Consider the following 21,825-nt stretch of genomic DNA (forward strand, 5'->3'; position numbering starts at 1 on the left):
TACAATGTTGCTGTTCTGTAAGCAAATGGCTCTAGACAGCTGAGGACAGCAAAGATAGCCGAAAGTGAGTTTTAATTTAATAAATGTTGGTAAATTTATGTTGTCAGAGTGGGCGTAACATTTTCACTGTGATGGACGTCTTATTTTAGAGCTTAAGTCTTCAAAATATAGAGAAACCTCTACAAGCACCGATCAAGGATTGAGACAATGCTTATTAATAATCTTATTAATCATCGTATCATCTTATTATCCATTTATTTTTGATAGATTTTAACACCACTATGTAAGTGGTGGGAAAATTGGCTGCATCTGTTTTCCAGATGCCGGTGCTTTGACTTTTCCTCGTCGGTGGTCGCTTGTGTTGTTGGCAGTTTTACTTTACCGTCACATATATTGCGTCACTCTAGATCTGATTAGTTAAGTGCTTAGTGTGGAAGCTTCAGGACTCCAAGCTGGAATGTCAGTACTGTGGTTTGTAAATGTGTTTTGATGCGACCTGCAAAGGTTTTTCCCCACTAACACCAGTGTTTTGAATGTGTACGGCTTGAAATTGTATGTCATCCAGTGAAGCCCCGTCATATTTTGACCTATTCAACAGCCTATGAAATTGGGCCAACCTTTGATTCTTCACTATTCCCAAAACATATAAAAACGAAGATAAAAAGCACGCATTCAAGTGAAGCTCCAACCAGTGAGACATGACCAAGATTAAGTAGAAATAGTTGCACTCTCTGTTATCAATTTGCCGTAAATGTCAGGACAATTAGATGAAAACTGAGGGTCTCTTTCCTGACTGCTGCTCCCCTGTACATTTATTTTCCTCAACTGTAGAGACCTAAACATTTACAGCGGCAGTAAGAGATGCCAAAATTTCTGATAAATGTCAATATTTAATGTTCTCTACGCTGGTGCTGTTTAATATCACCATAACGTCACTACAGGAGACCTGTCACAGTGATTCAAGTTTAAGAGCTTTGGCGCAGGGGGGGTTACGAGACATGAGAGGACAAACCTATTTGTCCATAGGCCATGCTGATCAGTCGCTCATTGACCAGCTTGTCAGATCTGGGGTTCCTTGGTTGGCGTTTCATGATGTCGCTCTCCGCTGTTTCATAGGCCAATGATATAGCTGGAACCTGGGAGAGATGGGAGGATAGTACAGAATCTGCTCCTTTTATGCACCCTGTACGATAAATGTTCAAGAAATTTGTCTTTGTGGCATCGGTTCAAAGGCACGATGACAGTGCCAGACACGGAGTAGACTAGACATAGCACTATTAATATAACTCAGCATTCAATCACCATGTGGAAGGAGAAAAGACAGAAAAAGGGCAAGGGGAGGGAATAAAGAAGCGTTGACAATGATGGAGAGAGAGCCAGGGAGAGGAGACAAGAGGAGAGAGAAAGAGAGAGACTGATAGTGAATTTCAAGTCACTCATAAAATGGGAGGGTAGAAAGGTCCCTGTAATAAAGATCTTATATTGGCCGGTTCTACCAGGTAAGCAACAGAGCAATATGTTTGATTTAGGGAAGGAAATCTCTGAGACTTAGGTGGGATTTGAGGTGAAGACTTGGCACTGTGTGAAAGCTGAACACAAACTCTGTGGTCTACAAATCCGCTTTGTTTTGGTGTTACATTCCCCTGACCCACAGCAGTTGACAAAGACAAGGAGAGGGAAAAGGGATATGCCTATGCCTGGCGCTGATTTTTTACACCTCTGAAAGTGTGTACGTGTGTGTGACTGTGCGCAATATCCAAATTTCATCCTTGAAGCATTCCTAAGTGTGCCACATCTTGCTTTGATGAACATCTTTTGCAGCCATCCTTTTCCACACGGCAGTGCCTGCTAAAAATAATCGTAGCAGACTCCAAGTGCTGCTTGTCACTGCTAAATCTCAGCAGAGCCCTGGAGCCTGTAGCCTGGAGTTGAACTAGACTGTTAACAAGCTGTTAACAGCCTCACGAGCAGACATGGGAAATTTGTAGTTTTTACTCGTATACTGTACTATAAACACTTTTAAGGTACTTGATTGAATATCTCAGTATTTTCATTTTAGGGTCTTACTCTTCAAAGCAGACATCTCCGCCAGCAGTTATTGAATACATGCAGGCATGTTACTTTGAAGGGAACGGTTCTTATATGCAAAACAGGAGCACAAACGAGGTGCTTTTAAACCTCAATCATCACGTCTTTAAAGAGAGATACAGCCAATAAAGAATGCACTATCCCTGTGATCTCAGACAGTTAAGTAAATATTTGTCAACATGAACCAATCTTTCTTGCTGCTAGAAAACCAAAGAAATTAATTTTTTTTTATGTCACCTGAGTTAAATAAGCGGAACTGCTTTATTAACAATCTTAGCAAGCTGTTCCTCTTTATCTTTATCCTGTGGAGACTTAAAATGCTTCTTGGCAGTTGAATATGAGATTCAGCTGCACACTTAGGTCTGGTAGTTGAGAGCAGGAAAAATTAAAGTCATAGTAATGAACATGAGTGAACAAGTCCTTTTGAACATATCCATCGTGTGCTTCCTTTCTTTTGCAGTGATGGATTACACCCCTCAGGCATGCAGTGTGCCAGCAACTCTTTTTGTTGCTGCCGGAAATACAATGGAGAGACTGGCATCTGGAAAAGGCAGAGCTGTGAAATGTAAATCTGTATGTGAGCGTCACCCGCTCTTTGTTCTGCTTAAACAAATGGACGTCGGCAGTGAGCCAAAAGCAAATTTCTCCCACCAACCGAAAGAACAAATTAAACCAATCATTTTACTCTTTTTACCTGAAGGCACTCACATTTGACACCAGTATTAACACCATTTTCCTTAATCTCACCTTTAGTTTGTCTATTAAAGAAAGACTGCCACTAAATGGTATTCTTGCAATGAGAACAATCACTAAAAATCATCTTTGTGCAATGAAATTCCACTAAGTTTAAAAGTGTACAGTATTGTATAAAGAGGATGAAAGTTCCCTGAAAAGCTACATTTTTTTTCCAAACACAAACACAGAAAGCAACATCCAAAAGGCCAGAAGAAAAGTAAGATGTGTTCAGTGATTAGTGCATTATGAGCTTGCCAGCAGTCTTTAAGTCGATTAAGTGGTCATTTTTCAGAAACTTTGTCAAAAGTATTGATTGAGATAATGGAGGGGAAAAACTATCGTTAGCATGTCTACAAAGGGACTGAGGGACTAATTAAAGGAGTTGAACCAAACACTGCTCACCATGTCAGTGCCAAGGTCGATGCAGAGGATGGTCACCGTTCCCAGGGGAAGAGGAACACTGGCGATGATGAAGAGGAGGAAGGGCGAGATCTCTGGGATGTTACTCGTCAGTGTGTATGCAATGGACTTCTTCAGGTTGTCAAAGATGAGACGACCTACGACGAATAAAAACACACGAGAGAATACTTCAAAGTAGAGCTGGGAGATACGTCTATATTGATATATTACTTATACTGAGATACAGTATGTGAGTAGATATTGGATGGCATATTGGTTACATAATACCATGGTAGTTTGAATATTGTCTTTTCCCGATGTTATAGGCTTCATCATGTTCAAGTGAACCTTCCAGACTTAAATACAAAATGATATCGCTGGCATCCCTATCCCTGCTTCGTCAGGACATCCACATTACTATTGGTTTTTCTTAGACCATATTAGTCAACCTTACTTTAGATTTAAACTCCAGTCTCTTGTGGCAACTCTCAAGTCAAGTCCTTGAGGGCAAAGCGGTCAGGTAAAACAGGCAAACTTTCAGGTCTCTGAATGCTGACCACTAACACATTTTGCAGTTGAACATGTTTTTCCATTCAGGTCCATTCAAGTCTTTATGAAGTCAAGTCTCAAGTAACTAAAGACTTAATTTGGTCATGTCCTAATTTTTGTGACTGAGGTCTGCCTTTAGTCCTAGTCGCAAGTTTCATGTTTCAACTCGTCTCACATTTTCAATTTTAAGGAACTCTCCTGGTTGAAATTATTGGCACTCCCGGTTTTTAAGTACAGAATTTAGAATGTATTCAGAAATAAATGCAAATTATCCAATTTTGTATGATCAAAATATTTTAATAAAATGTCCAAGGTTACTGAACAAAAGAAAATAAAAAAAATAAAAAACTTACTTAATAGCAAAATAATACAAACACAGCATGTACCCCAGACACAATTATTGGCACCCTTCACTAATGGCAGCCTCTAAACGTTTCTCCATCTAGAAGCTTCTGGCACCTGTCTGCTGGTAGTTTCTGCCACTCTTCCATTGCTATGCTTTCCAACTCTTTGGAAGTTTGCAGGAGTCCTTTTTGCAATGGCAGATTTCAGCTCTCTTCATAGGTTTTCAATGGGATTTAGGTCAGGACTCATTGCTGGCCAGTTGAAAAACAGTCCATCTTTTCCTTTTCAACCATTCTTTTGTGCTTCTGGATGTGTGCTCTGGGTCGTTGTCCTGCTGAAAGACCCAAGACCCTCGCCTCAAACCTAGTTTTCTTACACTGGATAATACATTTCGCTCTAAAATGCCTTGGTAACCTTCTGATTCCATCATTCCTTTGATACATTCAAAGCCTCCAGTACCAGAGGCAGCAAAGCAGCCCCAAAGCATGATAGAACCTCCACCATGTTTTACTGTAGATAGGGTGGTCTTTTCCTTATGGGCTTAATTTCCTCACTTATAAATGAACTGAAGCACTTCCCAAAGAAATCTACTTTGGTTTCATCTGTCAATATAACATTATCCCAGAAAGACTGTGGCTCGTCTATGAAAGTTTTTGCAAACAGCAGTTTTGCCTTTTTGGGCCTGTCTTTCAGTAGTGGTGTCCTCCTTGGCCTTCGCCCATGGAGCCCTGCTTGGTTAAGTGTGCGGGGTATGGTTTAGGCTGAAACCACCACTCCAGATTGCTCCAGGTCAGCCTGAAGCTCTTTAGATGTCTTGCATGGTGGTTTTCAAAAAAAACCACATCCACCTTTGCAGACTTCTCTCATTGACTTTCTTTCTAGCACCACGTCCTGGAATCATCTTAACAGTTTTATGACTGTGCAGCTTCTTGATAACATTACGAACTGTTGAAACAGGGATTTCAGGATCTTTGGCAACTGCCTTGTAGCCTTTGGAATTGTTATGTTTTTTGATAATAGCATTTTCTGATGCTCTCAGACAGCTCTCTTGTCTTCGCCATTGTGGAAAAATAAACTGGAAACAATCAGCCACTTTTTATGCAGTAAAACCGCCATTCATTGGTTAATTCAGGTCATGTGAACATTGGAACTTAAGCACGGGTGAGTTTTATTTGTTTTTTTTATTTTGTTTGAGGAACTAATTTAAATTCATCAAAATGGTGCCAATAATTGTGACGAGCATACATTCATTTCACTATATGAAGCAGTTTTTCGTTTTTGTTGTTCAAGTAACTTCGGCCATTTTATTAAATATTCTGATTATACAAAATTGGTTTTTGTACAATCAGAATATTTGTATTTATTTCTGAATATATTCTAAATTTGGTTTTTAAAATTCAGGGGTGCCAATAATTTCAGCCAGGACTGTATATATTCAAAAAGTCTCCAGTCTCTGTTGCTGCATGAAAAAGGAGCTTCCTGGCAGAATTTTTTTTTAATTTTCAAGTTTTTACATCTGTTACTTTGTTTCTCTGGCTCGCTCCCCCCCCCCCCCCCCCCTTTTCTCTCTATCTCGGCTTCCACTCTCCTTATCATTTCCTTGTTGTATTCTTCCATTCTGTCACACTGTCTTTCTCTCTTTCCGTCATCCCCCGCCACTCACCCTCCTCCACTCCAGTGACGATGGAGGCAAAGTTGTCGTCCAGCAGGATCATGTCAGCTGCCTGCTTGGACACATCAGAGCCGGCGATCCCCATGGCAACGCCGATGTCGGCTTTCTTCAAGGCTGGAGAGTCATTCACACCGTCGCCTGTCACAGCCACGATTGCCCCCTGCACCCAAAAGGAAGTAATAAAAAGTGTCAAGAAAAGAGAGATAAGTACTATGATTTAAGCTCTTCTCTCTCCACTTCCCTCTCTTTCTCCCTCCTCTTCTGTCTTAATAACGTCTTTTCAAAGCAGCTATGGGGAGATTAAATGAAAAATGGAATTGAGTTGTAATCATTCAGTCACATAGAGTGAGAGAGTCAGGGTGAAGAGCAGCATGACCTCAATATATGGGACGTGTGCAACTGCATACACGTGTCTGTTTTCTACATTTCACACACAAAAGCTGAGCACATACATTAAAGCACGTACATCATATAGGGTGTAATATATGAGTTTAATATATAGTATGTATCGTATACTTTACAGATACACACTGGTAATTAGCCATATACTCACAAATGGGCCTCTATAGCATGCACACACACATGAATGCACACACACACATGCCTGAAAACCATGTATTCATCCATTCAACTATCTGCACTAACAAATACCTCAAATACACTGACAAAAACACACACACACACACACACACACACACACAGACACACACAGAGAAAACGTTTGTATTCAACCATGCATCCACACTTAGACATTAACAGACACATTCAAGCATTCATTCAGACTTCATCACAAGCACAAACATGCTTACAGTCAGCCATTTAAACACACAAATTGCTAATCAGCTGTACACTATCAAAAAGGTCCAAACACAAACACACACACACCTTCGCAGACTCTCTCTCTCTCTCGCACACACACACACACACACGCACGCCTTTCCATTGACCTGTCTCTGGCAGCCCTCCACAATGATGAGCTTCTGCTGAGGAGAGGTCCGAGCAAACACTATCTCAGTGTGGTTCCTCAGCAGGTCGTCCAGGTACTCAGAGCTCATGTCCTTTAGGTCCGAGCCATGCACAACGCAAGCTTTGGCATCCCTGGAGAATCACACAAATTAACACACACACACACACAGTAAGGAGTCAGCGATACTGGGGACAATTATGCAAAGAGGGGCATTGACATTTTCTTGTTTTATCCTCAATTTTTGCCTTCCTTTCTCTCTCTCTGTCTCTCTCTCTCACACACACACACACACACACACACACACACACACACACACACACACACACACACACACACACAAACATACACACTATCATGCAGGAGACATTCTCTTTTTCATGCACTCTGTCTTAAAGGAATAGTTTGACATTTTAGGAAAATACGCTAATTTGCTTTTTTGCAGAGACCTTGATGAGAAGATCGATACCACCCTCATGTCTGTCCGTTCAAAATGAAGCTTGAGTCACCAGATGGACAGCTTAGCTTAGCATAAAAGACTGAAAACAGGGTAAAACAGCGAGCCTGACTCTGTCCATTGGTAAGAAAATCCCCCTACTGGCACCTCTAAGGCTCACTAATTAACAAGTTATATATGGTTTGTTTAATCCGTACAAACACCAGAGTGTAACAATGATAATTTGTGGTTTTACGGGGAGTTATGTGCCAGAAACTGAGACGGGTCTTAATCTTCTCATCTAGCTCTCAAATATGCATATTTCCCAAAATGTTGAACTAATCCTTTTAAAAAACACACAAACACACACACACACACACACACACACACACACACACACACACACACACACACACACACACACACACACACAGAGAGAGAGACACACACACACACACACACAACCTTGAACACACATCCAGTAGACATGTAATTGCTCACATACTCACAGTCATACAAAAAGCTACTCTTTGACGCTTGAGCACACAGCCTAAACCTCTTCTCACACATACACACACAGTAAGACAGACACACACACACACCCACACACCTGGGGTTAACCTGGCTCAGAGGGATGTTCAGCCTCTCGGCGATGTCTTCAACCGTCTCGTTGCCCTCAGAGATGATGCCCACACCTTTAGCGATGGCCTTGGCTGTGATTGGGTGGTCACCGGTTACCATGATCACCTGACCACAGACGGAGGGTTCCATAAATAACAGAACATTATCACATTAAACCGCGCTGTAACCCATCTGTATGTCATGTGTCACGGCATGCTTGAGCTACAGTGCAGTACGGACCTTTAGGGTCTATAAGTCATCCAAATGTGTTGTGTGGTTACACTGGAAAAGAATGGTGCTATTAGGGGTTAGCAGTTCATCTCCAGACATAACAGGTCGGTGTGGTCTCACAGGAAAAATAAGGGTCTTAAAACCGAAGATAAGTACTGCATTTGCCTTTGGTCACCATGGTGGACAGGCTGGCCAGCAGAACTTACTGAAATCATTTTTGCTCAGTCTCATTCAACAGCCTCCAGTGTACCTACCTGCAGCTTAACAACAGCACCTGTAACGTCTTAACAATGAGTCGTATGACTGGTTTAAGGCAGCATATTTTAATTTCCCCTTCCACAAAATTATAGTGGTTTCAGCGTATGGTGATTGGTTTTAGTGTGACTTGCAGTCGGCTTCATGTCCTGAAGAAGCTCTCCCGACAAATATTGTCCAATTATTGCAATAAACCGAATACAAGGAACAGACAGGAGCAGACTTCACAAAAAAAAAAAGGAAACCCTCACTTTTCATTTTATCACATAAGTAACAAAAGAACATACTGTATAATGGGTTTTATTTACAGTTTCAGCAAAATCACATAGAACACCAAATCTGTCCGTGTCTGGGACACTTATAAATATAACTTTTTCTATTTCTACGGCCAAAGCTGAATTAATAAAGTTAAAACAATATCTTTGGCCTTTGGGGTTGGGTCAGTGAAACGTGTACAGTACGTACAGCATTCTGATATGCAGACAGTTAATGAGGACAATGTGTCCATAGTTTAGGTTTACACCATAACTGTATCCATAAAGTCCTGGACAAATCGTTTATTTTAAAACTTTTTTTAAAAGTAAAGCAATAATGAGTCATATACCTTTCTGGAAATCCCCACCACCACTAAAATAAACAGCAGGACATATACAAACTGAATTAAGGTGCAATAAAGATAGAGCAGTATATACTGCACTAAAGCCTTTGGACTGATGCCATGGACTGAGGATGCAAATTGAGCTAAAACATTAGCCCTTCATCCATCAACCTTTCACCCTGAGGTCAACTACGGGGAAATACACTGGATTTGTACCCATGTGTATGGTAATATGTACAAAATTGTGTTCTTCCAGCTCAATCAGAAAATACACCTGCAGTACGCCATAAAACTCAGCAGTTATATGAAGCGTGTTCACACACATCTCGTCATAGCCAGAAAAATTGCATGGAATGAAATTCTAACAATCCTGTTGAACACACTTGTTGCCATTTTGCGACTCAAAGTATTCGGGATCCATCCTTATTTTAAATGAACTTGCAGAGAAGCAACGGTAAATAATGTATACACAACTGTATGGTAGCACAAAATTTCCCTCTTGCTTCCTAGGCCGGCCAAGCCTATATTTACCCACTCAAACACCACAAAGGTTGACTTGGCTTGATGAAGTCTCGCTTGTGCAGTAAGATATGTAATATAGCCCATATGGTGTCAATATTTTGCTTTCTCGAAGCATTTTGCTCATCATCAAACAAACCTATAACGTGGTGATTTAGATGACAGGAGTGTAACTATACAAACATTATATGCAGGTGCAAGGCTGTGTCTGTGTAATGTCTGTTTGCACCCCAAACTACAAATTTATTGAAATAAACAAAATTTCCATCCCTCCAGAGCCTCATCAGATCAACAAAGAAATGGCATAGTTTATATCTAAACTATTTATATTTTATATTAAAATTATTAACATTTTATCAGACATGTCTTCATACAACCTTGGAATAAACATCAGAAGGCCTTCTTTTTAGAGTGTTAAAAACTGAATACCTTATCAGCAGCTTGCTCTAAGCAAAACAACTTCATTTATCCATCGATTATCAATGACACTTGGAGTGACTGCTTGTCAATTGGACTCATTTTGTGATTTGACATGCAAATCCCTCCTCTAAAAAAGCTGATAAATTAAGCCCCAGGAAAGGCTTTTCAGGAACTATAATGATGGTTGAGTCTGTGGAACCAATTACCTTGATACCAGCAGAGCGGCATTTGCCCACTGCGTCAGGCACGGCGGCACGCGGCGGATCAATCATGGAGATGAGACCCAGGAAGCAGAGCTGCTCGGTGGGAAAGTTCGTGTCGTCGCAGTCGAAGGTGAACCCTCGAGGGAACTGGGATGGAGACAGATTGAAGTGGCAGAAGCCTGCAAGAGAAGGGAGGTCAGTGATTGTTCATAGCTGCCTGAAATGACATCTACAAGTATACAGCAGCAATGCTTTGATATCAACTGACAATTTATCTGGCACTTACAAAAGAAGACACATTTTTTATGATTCCCAGGATGTTTAAAGCCCAAAACATCCAATAAACATGTAGGATGCTCTAGCATCGTATGCTGTTGCTTATTAAAGTAAAACACCACATAAAGATGTAAATACAAAAGAGGCCTGAAGGCTCTCAAAGAGTCCTTCAGGAAATACATTGTCCTCTGGCTGCAATGATCCTTTACCTTACAGTATGCATACAAACATTTTCAATTTTAGATGTATATTTGGAGGTTGCAGGTCTGAAATATAAATTGAATCAGCCACTTTTATTACTTCATGATCCATGGCCCTTTAAAATATGTATCTGCTGAATACCTATAGAGCATAGCAGAAATAAAATGATTCTGATGAAAAACCAGACTCAGTCTAAAAGTGCTAGAACCTTTGTCACCTTTTTTTGTCATGAAACAGCCGATCATCATCGTCACCCAAGGCATAACTGAATTTTAATCATTTACACGATTTCAGGAGTTTTCACCCCAAAAATGGCTCCACTCCAGTTTTCACAGTTTGAAAAAGTGTCACCTACTCTAACAAAATGATGATGGCACATAATTATTACCTATGGCACTTTTAAAAAGATGCCAAGGAACTTTCTGCCTTGGTTGTCAAAAGGATGACATTTTACAGAGTCCAGGTACTGAATACCTTAGAGATACTGAAAGTTGAACATAAGATAATGCTTATGTTTCTATGGCATTTTACAAAGGAAAAATATTATTTCGTGTACAAATTATTTTTAGAGTTCAGTGCAGCGTTTGACCTGAATTAAATAACCAATCCATTAACATCTGATAATTCATACAACATTACATTCTAATTCTTCTGGTCAAGACTGCAGAACCAAAACCTCCCTCTTTGGATACACTGTCGCAATAAAAGCACTCCAAACTTCTATTGAGACATTTGGCTAGACTACCCCGTTTACCCAGGAGGTTATTAAAAAGTAATTGCTGTGTCCAACTGCATCTCCCCACTATCTACTCCAAGCCGATAATAGTTCCAGTGGTGCCACCGAACGTACCAAGCACTCTCTCTCCCAGTCCTCCCAGCTCCATGTAGGCATTCTGGAAGGCATCTCTCCAGTTTTCATCTAGTGGATGCTCCTGGCCGTGGATCATAATGGTACTGCACCTGTAAAACATTCATAAATAATACTACTGCTACTACTGCTTATGATAATATCGGTAATACTGTGTTAACAAACTGCTGTAAAACAATAGGAGCACACTAAACCTAAAAATAAATCAGAGGTTGAAGTAAAAACACAAGGTGGGTAAACTTAGATCCCCAGTTGAATAAATAAATAAATAAATAAAAAATAATCTGTGCTTTTACAAGATTATTTTAATAAAGCCAACATCATTTTAATAAAACCACGATGTTGTAATTTATTCTGCATTAATTGGACATTGAATGTTATACAAGTCTAAAGGTTAACTCTATTTTGCAACCCTGCCCCTTGGTCAGGGGCAGGGTGAGAACCTCTTCCAAGGCGGAACTGGGGCTAGGGTTGGTTTTTACACAAAGTCACAGTAGAGGGGCAATTGGCGGGGACTTGCAGTAACCAGGGGCATTTAATCTCACCAAAAGGACAATTGGCTCAGCAAGGGAGTAAATGTCATAGTGTGGGGCAATTTGGACAAAACCATGATAGTGTCCATTTTGGGCACAGAAATATCCTGATAAAAAGAAAAAAATTGAAAACTGTACACTTTAGCAGCCCAACCCCAACCCCGTGCAACTAATCTACAAAATTTAAAGGATAAGGTAGGACTTCCCTACAATCCTATGGCCCCAGGCCCATTAGTTCATACTGAAAAAGGCCTCTCGTTTTTTAAAAAACAACAGGAAACTACAGAAAACTACAGAAAACTAAACAGAAGTAAATAGCGCATTTGTTGGGGACTATTTTTAATTAATACACATTTGGTGCTCTAGTGAGTATTTACAGCAGTAGGATGGTGTACGATAAACCTCAGTGTGTCCAGAACACTGGATCTCTATGGCACAGAGCAAGAGCTTTATCAGGTATCAGGTATATAAACAATACTTGCTAGTAGGATCAATTTAATACCTACTGACAATAAGAAACAAACGTAAAGAATATCACCAGCCTTTAAGTGAAGTGGTTTCTTTCACTACATCTCTGGACCAGATTCAGAGATGTAGTGAAAGAAATCACTTCTCTTAAAGGCTGGTTGTATTCTTTACGTTTGTTTCTTATTGTCAGTAGGACTTAAATTGATCCTACTAGCAAAGGTAAATGAAAAACAAGTAAACATTTTGTGCTGCATTTCTTGTGAGACATCTGATAGATCCATTATTGATTGACTAACCTGTCCAAGATTCTCTCTGGCGCTCCCTTCATGACCAGAATATGACCAGAGGGATTGTCCTCCACTTCATGGACAGAGAGCTGAGGAAGGGGAGGAGGATACAGAGACTGGTAAAGACAAAACATGACAGGCTGCAGTCCAAAATATATTTAGCTAGATTTAAGATGCAACATGCCGTTTGTGGCCGGTGGTTTCTTTCTGGTCTAAAACGATTCTGTTTTGGTTAAGAAGAGGCTCAAGACAGACACGCTCTTTAGTGATACTCAACAATGAATTTTACATTTGTGGCAGCAATCATTTTTTTGGACTTGCTGTCATATTTTTCCAAGTGGTATGAAATTAAGGTCTTATTGAACCTGACTTGACTGAGTGAACACTGTAAGTCATATGCGCTCCCTGTGTCGAAGGAGCGTTCGTTCATTTTCTCACATATATTCCTGTGGTGTTACACTTTGCATTAGCCCTTCCCCCACAAAAAACACACATACATACAAGCATGCACACACACGCGCTCACAAACACACAGACACACACACACACACACACACAGACACACACACACACACACACACAAACTCCCGCAGGTAATTTGTATCTGAGTCACAGCATATCTAATCTCAAAAAACCAGAGCAAAATTGCTTCTTTTTTTTTTTTTGCCGTCAACACAGACATTCCGATTTTAAATCGGGGTAACAGGTGCACAAAATGCACGCAGGAAGTCCTTTGTTTGCTTCAACATGATACGCTGGCTCAAATCTCCGCACGGGCTAGAAAAGGCTGGGTGTGGAAAGTGAAGCCAAAGCACTCCCCCTGCCTTAGTTGATGTGGTGCCCTTGAGCAAAGTCTTAAAGCTCTATTTGATGACTTTTTTATAGTTCAATATTGACTTTAATTTTTTGGCCAGTGCTGTTGTTGACTCCTACCGGACTTAACTTAAGGCCCTTCAGAAGTGCCCGTTTTTCCGCATGTTTCTTGAGCAACCTTTCGAAATGACCAGGTTTGTTTAATGTCTAATGTCATCAGAAATGTAGCAGACTGCAGAGGCAAACTTCCGGATGCCACTAATGTGCCACATACATATCACATAGAGCTTTTTAAAATTTTATTTTAGGTCTTTCATAGTTTTTACATCCAGAGAATCAAAAAAGTAGGTCTTCTCACCTAGCGCTACTGAAATCTGGGTGAACCCTTCTCCAGAGCCAGTTCTATCATAACAATTCATAAAAGCAAGCACCTTCTAAAGAGCCAAAAAAGAATCCAGTTTGTAATCCACGTGCACAGTGTCTTTCTATAATAAATAAGACACATTGCATAGAGCATTAACACTGCAACAGTTTCCGCGTGGCCTGTGGCTGAGGCTGGTTGGACAGCTCCCAAATATAAATGTGCGCAACCATATGAATGTGAAGGGGGCCGTCGTCGTAGAGGAGCATGCGTGTTCAGGCTGCCTGCCGCGGATGCGAAAATGTTCAAAATGAGTATGCGTGACTCAAACAAAACACCACAATATTGTCTGTTTAATGAGCACTAACAGAATCTGCAAAGATAAATAACTATATACATTAAATACTTAATGCACTTAAAAAACTTTGTAATTATACATTAAATACTTAATGCACTTAAAAAACAGTGACCATGAATTAAGTTATGAAAGTTCCGTAAAGGTGTTTTAGGATCTCAGCGTAATGCATCAGCAGCAGTTCCAGCACAAAGCTGTGATACGACGCCAGTCCCGTGCCCTACCTGGTACTTGTTGGTGGAGTTAAAGGGGATCTCTGCCACCTTGGGGTTTCTGGTTCTCATGTCACGAACCCTCCCACAGCACACCTCGATGCATTTCAGCAGGGCTGACTCTGATGCGTCCCCCGCCGTCTCCCTCTGGGGAAACACAGGCAGTCAAACCTTGGCACCGTCATTCACATATGCATATTAAGAAATGAGTATCTGCCCCACTGCCTGTGCTTATCGCACAGCAGTGGAGAGAAGCTCTCAGATCATTTGTTATTTAATTGATTGAAGCAGGACATGAGAGAACTTTCTTGACTTCCATTATGGTTCTCATTAATGACGCAGGTAGCTGAGTATCATCTGCATCACCATCGCTTGTAATCTTGCCACAACATTGTTTTTAAACTGATTTAACAATTTCATGTAAAATTAATTAAACTACAAAACCTAGTTTTCTTCTTCAGTTAAGGGGATGAAAAATAATTTGCTTAAAACAGCTCAGTTTCCTCTGGAAAAATCCAGTTGATTATTAGGCCGTGTATGCTGTTTGCAAGGTTTCTTTAAGGCTTTTTTTTTTTTTTTTTAAAGATATGGATGTAAAAGGCCCTGGAGTCATATCATGTTGGAAATAAATATCGTTGGAGCAACACATTAGAACATTGCCTAATGGCAATAATCAATAGGAAAGTGGTTGCTAAGGTTGTACCAACAAATAAATGAATGCCTCAAGAAATTATAACTTCATAATTCGTTCCGAGCGGTCCATTTTTTTTGTTTAGAGCGATGTACAGAAGTCTGATGCCGACACTGGTTGCTTTGTTGGTGGGGAAAAATTTGAACACTGAATGAACCACATGTAATCTGGAGTTTTAGAATAAAAAGATGTTTGTGTGGTGCTTGAATCATTTGGGGGAAACTTCTCTTCAGGTAACTTGTAAAAAAAAACAACCCATAATGATCACTGCAATTCATCCCACTCTTGGAGCCAATTTAGTAAAATCCCCACTGAACTGATTGACCTAACACCCAACATACCAACAGGGGCCAACTAAGTCAAGAGACTGCTCTTTGTTCCTGTTTATTCATTCATGAACAGCCGCAAAACAAGGACATGTGCTCTGCAAGATTTGTCCTTGTTTGTGCCTTTTCATGAATGAATAAATAGATCAAGGAAATTCCATTTCTCTGCTTTCTCGGGTGCAGATGGGGACTTGTTCTTGTAATGGTACTGGAGTCTGGGCCTTGACTGCTGTGTTTGAGTGCTGTCAGGAGACGTGGCTGTTACTTAATGCAGAGAGAAAGTCCGGGCACCTCGTGGGGCAGCGAGGCCGCAGCCGCAGCCGCAGGGTCTGCTCCCACTGGAGGGGAGAGCCTGTAAGCCCTGGTGCTGAGAGCCGCACGGAGAATTTCTTCAGGTCAGTGTAGTACAGGTTAGAGGATAGCGGCTGGTTACAGACTGGGATATTATTGACTTACCTACCCAGCAGTGTGTTTGTTTGTGTATCAGTGTGGGGGAGTTATTTCCAGGGGTGCATTGGATTATCCTCAGTGTGTCTGTGTTTATGTGTGAGAAGGAGGTGAAGCGTGCAAGACGGTGTGTGTGTAATGCACCTGTGTCAAGTGGTATTGACAAATTTTTTTTATGGGTTGTTTTTTTCCCTGTGGGTTGCATGTGGGTTAGGATCCGCTGGCAACATTAGAGAATACAAAGTACATTTCCTCGTGTATCGTACCCAATTAAAAATCTGAACGTGAACTTTTAATTTATCCATGTTATGCTAGTTTACACTGTACTTCTACTACCTTTTGCTGTACTTTAACTTAAAGGATAAGACTGATGTTTTTTAGTCCATTTAACATTATCAACAAATCCCTAAAGAGACTAAGCCTCGTCCTTTAAGTACAATTTTGGTTTTTATTACCTCGGCCAAGGAGGTTATGTTTTCACCCGTGTCTGTTTGTTGGTTTGTTTGTTTATTTGTCAGCAGGATTTCGCCAAAAGTACCGAACCGATTTGCTCCGAACTTGTTGGAGGGATGGGGCCTGGGCCAGGGAAGAACCCGTCACATTTTGGGGCAGATCTGGATCATTTACTATGAATTTGAATTTTTCCTCTGAAGTCTGGTGTATGTTGTTTGATGGTGGCCTTGGCCATTCGACATTGGCCTAGTTGTAATGATGCCTTTACTTACAGTAAGTAAAGGATCCGAACACTTCTTCTACCACTGCTTATTTTTGAGTTACGGCTCACCTGGCACTCTCCTAACATCGTTAGCTTCACCCTGCTGGGAAACCATATAGGCAAAATCATGTCTTATGAATAATGTGCATGCATTATCTGATCCAAATCTAAAAAGGACTGCTCATAAAGGCCTTGGATTAAACTAAACCTATTATACCTCACCGCACCAGAGAGTGGAGATAATTCATGAGACTGAGATGAAGTGTCAGTGCAAAGGTTCTGGAAAGTTGCTGTTCTAGTGTCAGTGTGTGGTGGACGTTTATACCATCTGGATGGGAAGGTGCTCCTGTCCGGCTTTGAAATCAGCTCTGTTGCACAGGCCGGCCACGCGAGACAGAGAAGTCCAAGTAGCAGAGCTCTTGTCAAAACCCAAACCTGAGAGAATAGCAGAGCACGCTGTGTTACACTTTTTTTTTTTTTTTTTTAAATAGGGCTCATGCAGTATTTATGCTACTGACTTAACTCCCAGGTCACAGAGTAGCAATTGATATTGTAGCTAAATAAAAGAATCGGGGTCAGTTTAGTTGAGCATTCACTTTTTCCTTGACAGATGTGATTTTTCAATTCCCCAGCTTGGAAAATTCATTTTTAACTAGAATACCTCAAAAAATAAAGGCTGTTTGTAAATTTCTCGTATTAAAATTCTATCCCTACCCACCCATTGAACTGAAAAACACCTTCACTTTGCTGCTGGCACCTGCTATTAATTTTTCATTTTAGCCCAGACTCTCCAGAGTGGTCGCTGTCACTGTTATTGTGAAAACAGAACATGATAATGGAACATACAACACACAGAGGCAAATTGTGGCTGGAGTTGTTGAATTTAACAAAGCCAGGTGCAAAGGGCTCAAAAGCCTGCAACAGCTGCAAAAATACAGTAGCCTGTACTCTTGGAAAACAAAAACAAAAAACCACTGTGCTTTTCTTCAACACTTGCACCGTTTCAGCTATATGGCCTTTATCAGCACTGCTTGCTATTCATTGTATAATTGCACAGTTGTCTGACACAGCATTTACTGTTGTGCACAGAATGGCATGTTTTTTTTCTTCTGCCAAAGCTTTTGGTTATTGCTAAGAGCTTCTTTGAAATTTGGCTTGCGTTGTTGCTGGTTGGAAGGGGACAGGAATCCGATTGGTTCCACAGCAGAAGTCTTTCCGAGGAACTCTGGGAAAAAGACGTGTTTTGTGGCTGAGGGTTGTTGCCGCCCACTGCATACCACTGTTCAGTTAATCCAAGCAGTAGCACAAACAGCAATGTCGGTTGGCAGCGTGAACATTGGACAGATGAATTCCGGCAGGTGGTCGCACTCCCCCGCTGCATTCCCACACACTCGCTATCTCCCCTTTATATCTCTCAATCTCTCCATCTTTCCTCCAAGCTCTCTTCTACCATCCTTGCCTTCCTCCTCCCTCTCTTTTCATCTCTCCCCTCTCTATCCGTCTTACCAGTCTGGTCCTCAGTGGTGTCCGCCTCGTGGATCTGGTTGTCGAACCACATGTGGGCCACGGTCATGCGGTTCTGGGTCAGCGTGCCTGTCTTGTCGGAGCAGATGGTGGAGGTGGAGCCGAGAGTCTCTACGGCCTCCAGGTTCTTCACCAGACAATTCTTCTTGGCCATTCGCTTGGCAGTGAGAGTCAGACACACCTGGGAGGACAGCGGGAGGTGAGAAGGGGGAGGATGAGGAGAAGATGGATGATTGTTAGTCAACAAGGGGGGAAAGCATGTGTATGCACTGGTGCGTTCAAGTGTTTGTGCATGTGAAAACATGCATGGTCCTTAGAGTGAATGGGTCTGTCGGCATGTGCGCATGTGTGTGTGTGTGTGTGTGTGTGTGTGTGTGTGTGTGTGTGTGTGTGTGTGTGTGTGTGTGTGTGTTTGTGTGCTCGTGTGCTCGTGTGTGTGTGTTTGTGTGCTCGGTCGGCCGGTCAACAGCAGGTGCACAGGGACATAAAAATATAATCCACAGACACATTTCATACGTTGTAAGAGAAACCTCAACATAAGTGAATTTACGCCGACCTCATCACTCACATAGCAGCAAATGCGGCACACACGGACATTTCCACACACAACTCGTGGTGTGTTTAAAGCGCAAGCAACTCAAGAAACCAGTCACTGGAAGTTAATTTATTTTCTGTGACCGGTGAAATGTCGACTGATGGCATTTGAAATGCCAGCTGGCATCTACCTCACCTCACACTCTGTTTGTGGTCGCAGGAAAAGTTGGAGGCACTTCAGCGTTTGAGCAACTTAACATCTAGTAATAAATCGCCTGCTTTACTGTGCTCTGTAGCATCATTAGAGCTACAGCTAATGTTCACTGAGGTAGAATTAGTGTTAGCAATTGCACAGGTTTAACTAATAACATTGATGATGACTGTTCCACATTAAGGTTTTCCTGTAAGCCATAACAGTAAGCCAGGCAGGAGAATTATCAGGGTTCTGGAGCTGGCACGATCGAAGCTGTTCTAATCAACATTTTTAACGATGGATCCAATGGTTATGTGTAATGTGAAAGCAGCTGTCCAAGATGAAAAATCCCTTGAGAATCAACACCCAACTCTGCAGTTCCAGTCATTTTTACAGAGCTTTCAGGCCTCTTTTAGCTCAATATTTTGGTTTTCAGGCCCCCAAAATCTGGCCTCAGCTAGCTGTTTTCAGTAAAACAAGGCCATTAGCCTACTATATGCTACCTGCCCAGCTCCAAACAACAGATAGACAAGGTTAGCAACAAGCTGGTGAGGCAATTAAAATATCTAGTGGGTAAAGAGGCAGATATCCCCCTCAGGAGTTGGCGGAGAGCAACAAAGAGCTAAAAGGAGAATGAATATTGGGCCTATATTTGTTGGGTGGCTAAAAACACAACTCCAAAGGAAACCTAATGCTGCTCCTTGATTGCTGGATAGGCAGTTTGTTTGCTACGATGGTCGCCCACAACTTTACAAGGGCCTGTGCTCCCAGTTTGCCAAAAAACAATCAATGCAGCTTTAAATAGAGTGCAATCATGAATAATGTTATTAATCATATCTCTGTTTAATACGACTACCGTCAGAAAAAGGTATATACTCAACACATATGCTAATCACTGTATTATTTACAAAAACTACCCAGTTACTAATTTCACACAAAAAACAAATCAAACCATACCCACACACTACTGTCCACCCACCAACCATCTCCATCTTCACTCATTACTATGGCTAGTGTTTGTTTATTTTGACAGAAATCACTGTCAAAGTAAAAATCGAATAAAATATATATATATATATATATTATGAAATTATGAATAATTAAAATGACCATTTGCAACACAAACACTATTTACCCTTTTTTGTCTGTTTGTGTAGAGCAGCCAAGTTATGATTTTTCCCCAAGGCTCTGTTCACTTTGTATTTCCAGAAGCCTATTGTAACCTATCCTTGCTGCAAGGGGAATTTGTTTATTTTAAACTGAAATGCGCATTGTTTTTATGCAGCAAAAACAAGCAAGTGTAAAGGACAGGACATAAAATTCCATAAAAAACAATTTAAATTGATCTGCTCCTGTTAAAATACAAAAAACAAAAAACAAAAAAAACACCCAGATATTTTTTTTGCGAAAATCAGTACAAACTTCAAACGATTAGCCTCAGTCCTAAAAAAGGGAAAAGCACCGGCACACACTACTCACAGTGACAGTAGCCAGCAGTCCCTCAGGCACGTTTGCCACGATGATGCCGATGAGGAAGATCACAGCCTCGAGCCAGGTGTAGCCCAGGATGAGTGACAGGATGAAGAAGCTCATGCCCAGGAAGACGGCCACGCCCGTGATGATGTGGATGAAGTGTTCGATCTCGATGTTGATGGGCGTCCGGCGGACCTCCAGCTCAGATGCCAGAGTGGCGATGCGCCCCATCACTGTTCGGTCCCCAGTGGCTATAACAATGCCGTGGGCCGTACCTGAGAGGGAGGAGTTGACTCACTGTTAGGCTCTCTGGACAAAAAACATCAGTTCGACATATTATTTGAAAAGTTATATAAAAATGTTTTCAGAATACGTAAAAATTTCATTTTGATAAGGGTGAATATTGGGACGATTAATCATCTCTAACAGAGGTTTGAATCTCAACAGCGTGATCCGATGCCTTCACTGCTTTGGTGAAATGTGTATGTGTCTCTCAGAGCGGTACGTAAAGAGACAAATGACTGTTAAAATAGTGCGGAAGACACTGTAGGGGTTGAGTGCTGTATTTCGCAAAAAGGAAGGAGGGTTGATGGGGAGCTGGTGGCTAGATGAAGAGTAATGATGGATGGATGGATGGACATCAATTACAGGTGTTGGCCAGTGATTGATGGTCAGGTGGGCTGAACAGTTGCTGGACTGCGTGAGTGACTGAAAAAATTTGAATCTGTTATCCACAGACCTCGCTATCAGCAGTTTTTACAGGTACTACACTTCTCAGTGAAACAGTTACAATGAAAACAAGATCTGTGGATTATCCAGAGTAACCAGGACACTGTTTATGGAAAAAAAAGACATTGCCACTGATTGTTTTGTATGTCATTTTTCTAATCCTGTGAACACCGCAAACATAATTTAACTTAGCTCCACTGGACTGGAGTGGAAGCAGACATCTCAGGGACATACGTCACAAAACCTGGACGGACAAAACCAAAACTATCTGCATGGCTGGACACCAGAGGTAAGTGAGAAAATTTGGTGGGGTTTTCTTTTGCAACTTTAGGTTAAGTGATCTTTTAATACAACTCTATCTATCATCTATCTATGGTGATGTACATATATATACACTGTATATATAGACCATTGGCTGATCAATGTAGTTTTCTTTGCGGATTCTGATATTCGGCTTTTGAAAAACATTTATGTACATTTCGAAAATGATTGATATAAAATTTTGATATTGCGTTCCTTTAAATATGGGATGCCTCTAAATCCTTAACCTCAGCTTTTAAGTCAACATGGAAAAGAAGTCCTTTAAGTGCTCAGAAAACAATTCCATGACAAACTCCATCTATCGATGAAGATTATGTGATATGATGGAAAGCTCCCAAAAAGCTGCAAAATGGACCTTGTTTTTTTCAGTTGTTCCAAGGAAGGTCTAGAATGAACTTGAACCTCAACTAAATCCCTGGTTGACAAATGATTGGATTTACAGGCTGGATCCTCCACGCATTAA

General features: G+C 41.1%; 1 protein-coding gene across 1 annotated transcript in view; it reads right to left on the reverse strand.

The window, feature by feature from the left end:
• The window catches only part of atp1a2a (ATPase Na+/K+ transporting subunit alpha 2a), a 34,310-nt gene that overhangs the window by 3,540 nt on the left and 8,945 nt on the right, over positions 1-21,825 (reverse strand). The window contains exons 8-19 of the mRNA XM_040143245.1: positions 20,319-20,587; positions 18,095-18,293; positions 16,914-17,023; positions 14,422-14,556; positions 12,678-12,757; positions 11,363-11,472; positions 10,039-10,214; positions 7,799-7,935; positions 6,736-6,886; positions 5,780-5,948; positions 3,226-3,380; positions 1,013-1,136 (exon numbers count right to left, since the gene is read on the reverse strand). Of these exons, the coding sequence (XP_039999179.1) occupies positions 1,013-1,136; positions 3,226-3,380; positions 5,780-5,948; positions 6,736-6,886; positions 7,799-7,935; positions 10,039-10,214; positions 11,363-11,472; positions 12,678-12,757; positions 14,422-14,556; positions 16,914-17,023; positions 18,095-18,293; positions 20,319-20,587 (1,815 nt within the window). The remainder of the gene's footprint in view (positions 1-1,012; positions 1,137-3,225; positions 3,381-5,779; positions 5,949-6,735; positions 6,887-7,798; positions 7,936-10,038; positions 10,215-11,362; positions 11,473-12,677; positions 12,758-14,421; positions 14,557-16,913; positions 17,024-18,094; positions 18,294-20,318; positions 20,588-21,825) is intronic.

The sequence above is a fragment of the Xiphias gladius genome, chromosome 14, assembly GCF_016859285.1.
Source record: "Xiphias gladius isolate SHS-SW01 ecotype Sanya breed wild chromosome 14, ASM1685928v1, whole genome shotgun sequence".
NCBI lineage: Eukaryota > Metazoa > Chordata > Actinopteri > Istiophoriformes > Xiphiidae > Xiphias > Xiphias gladius.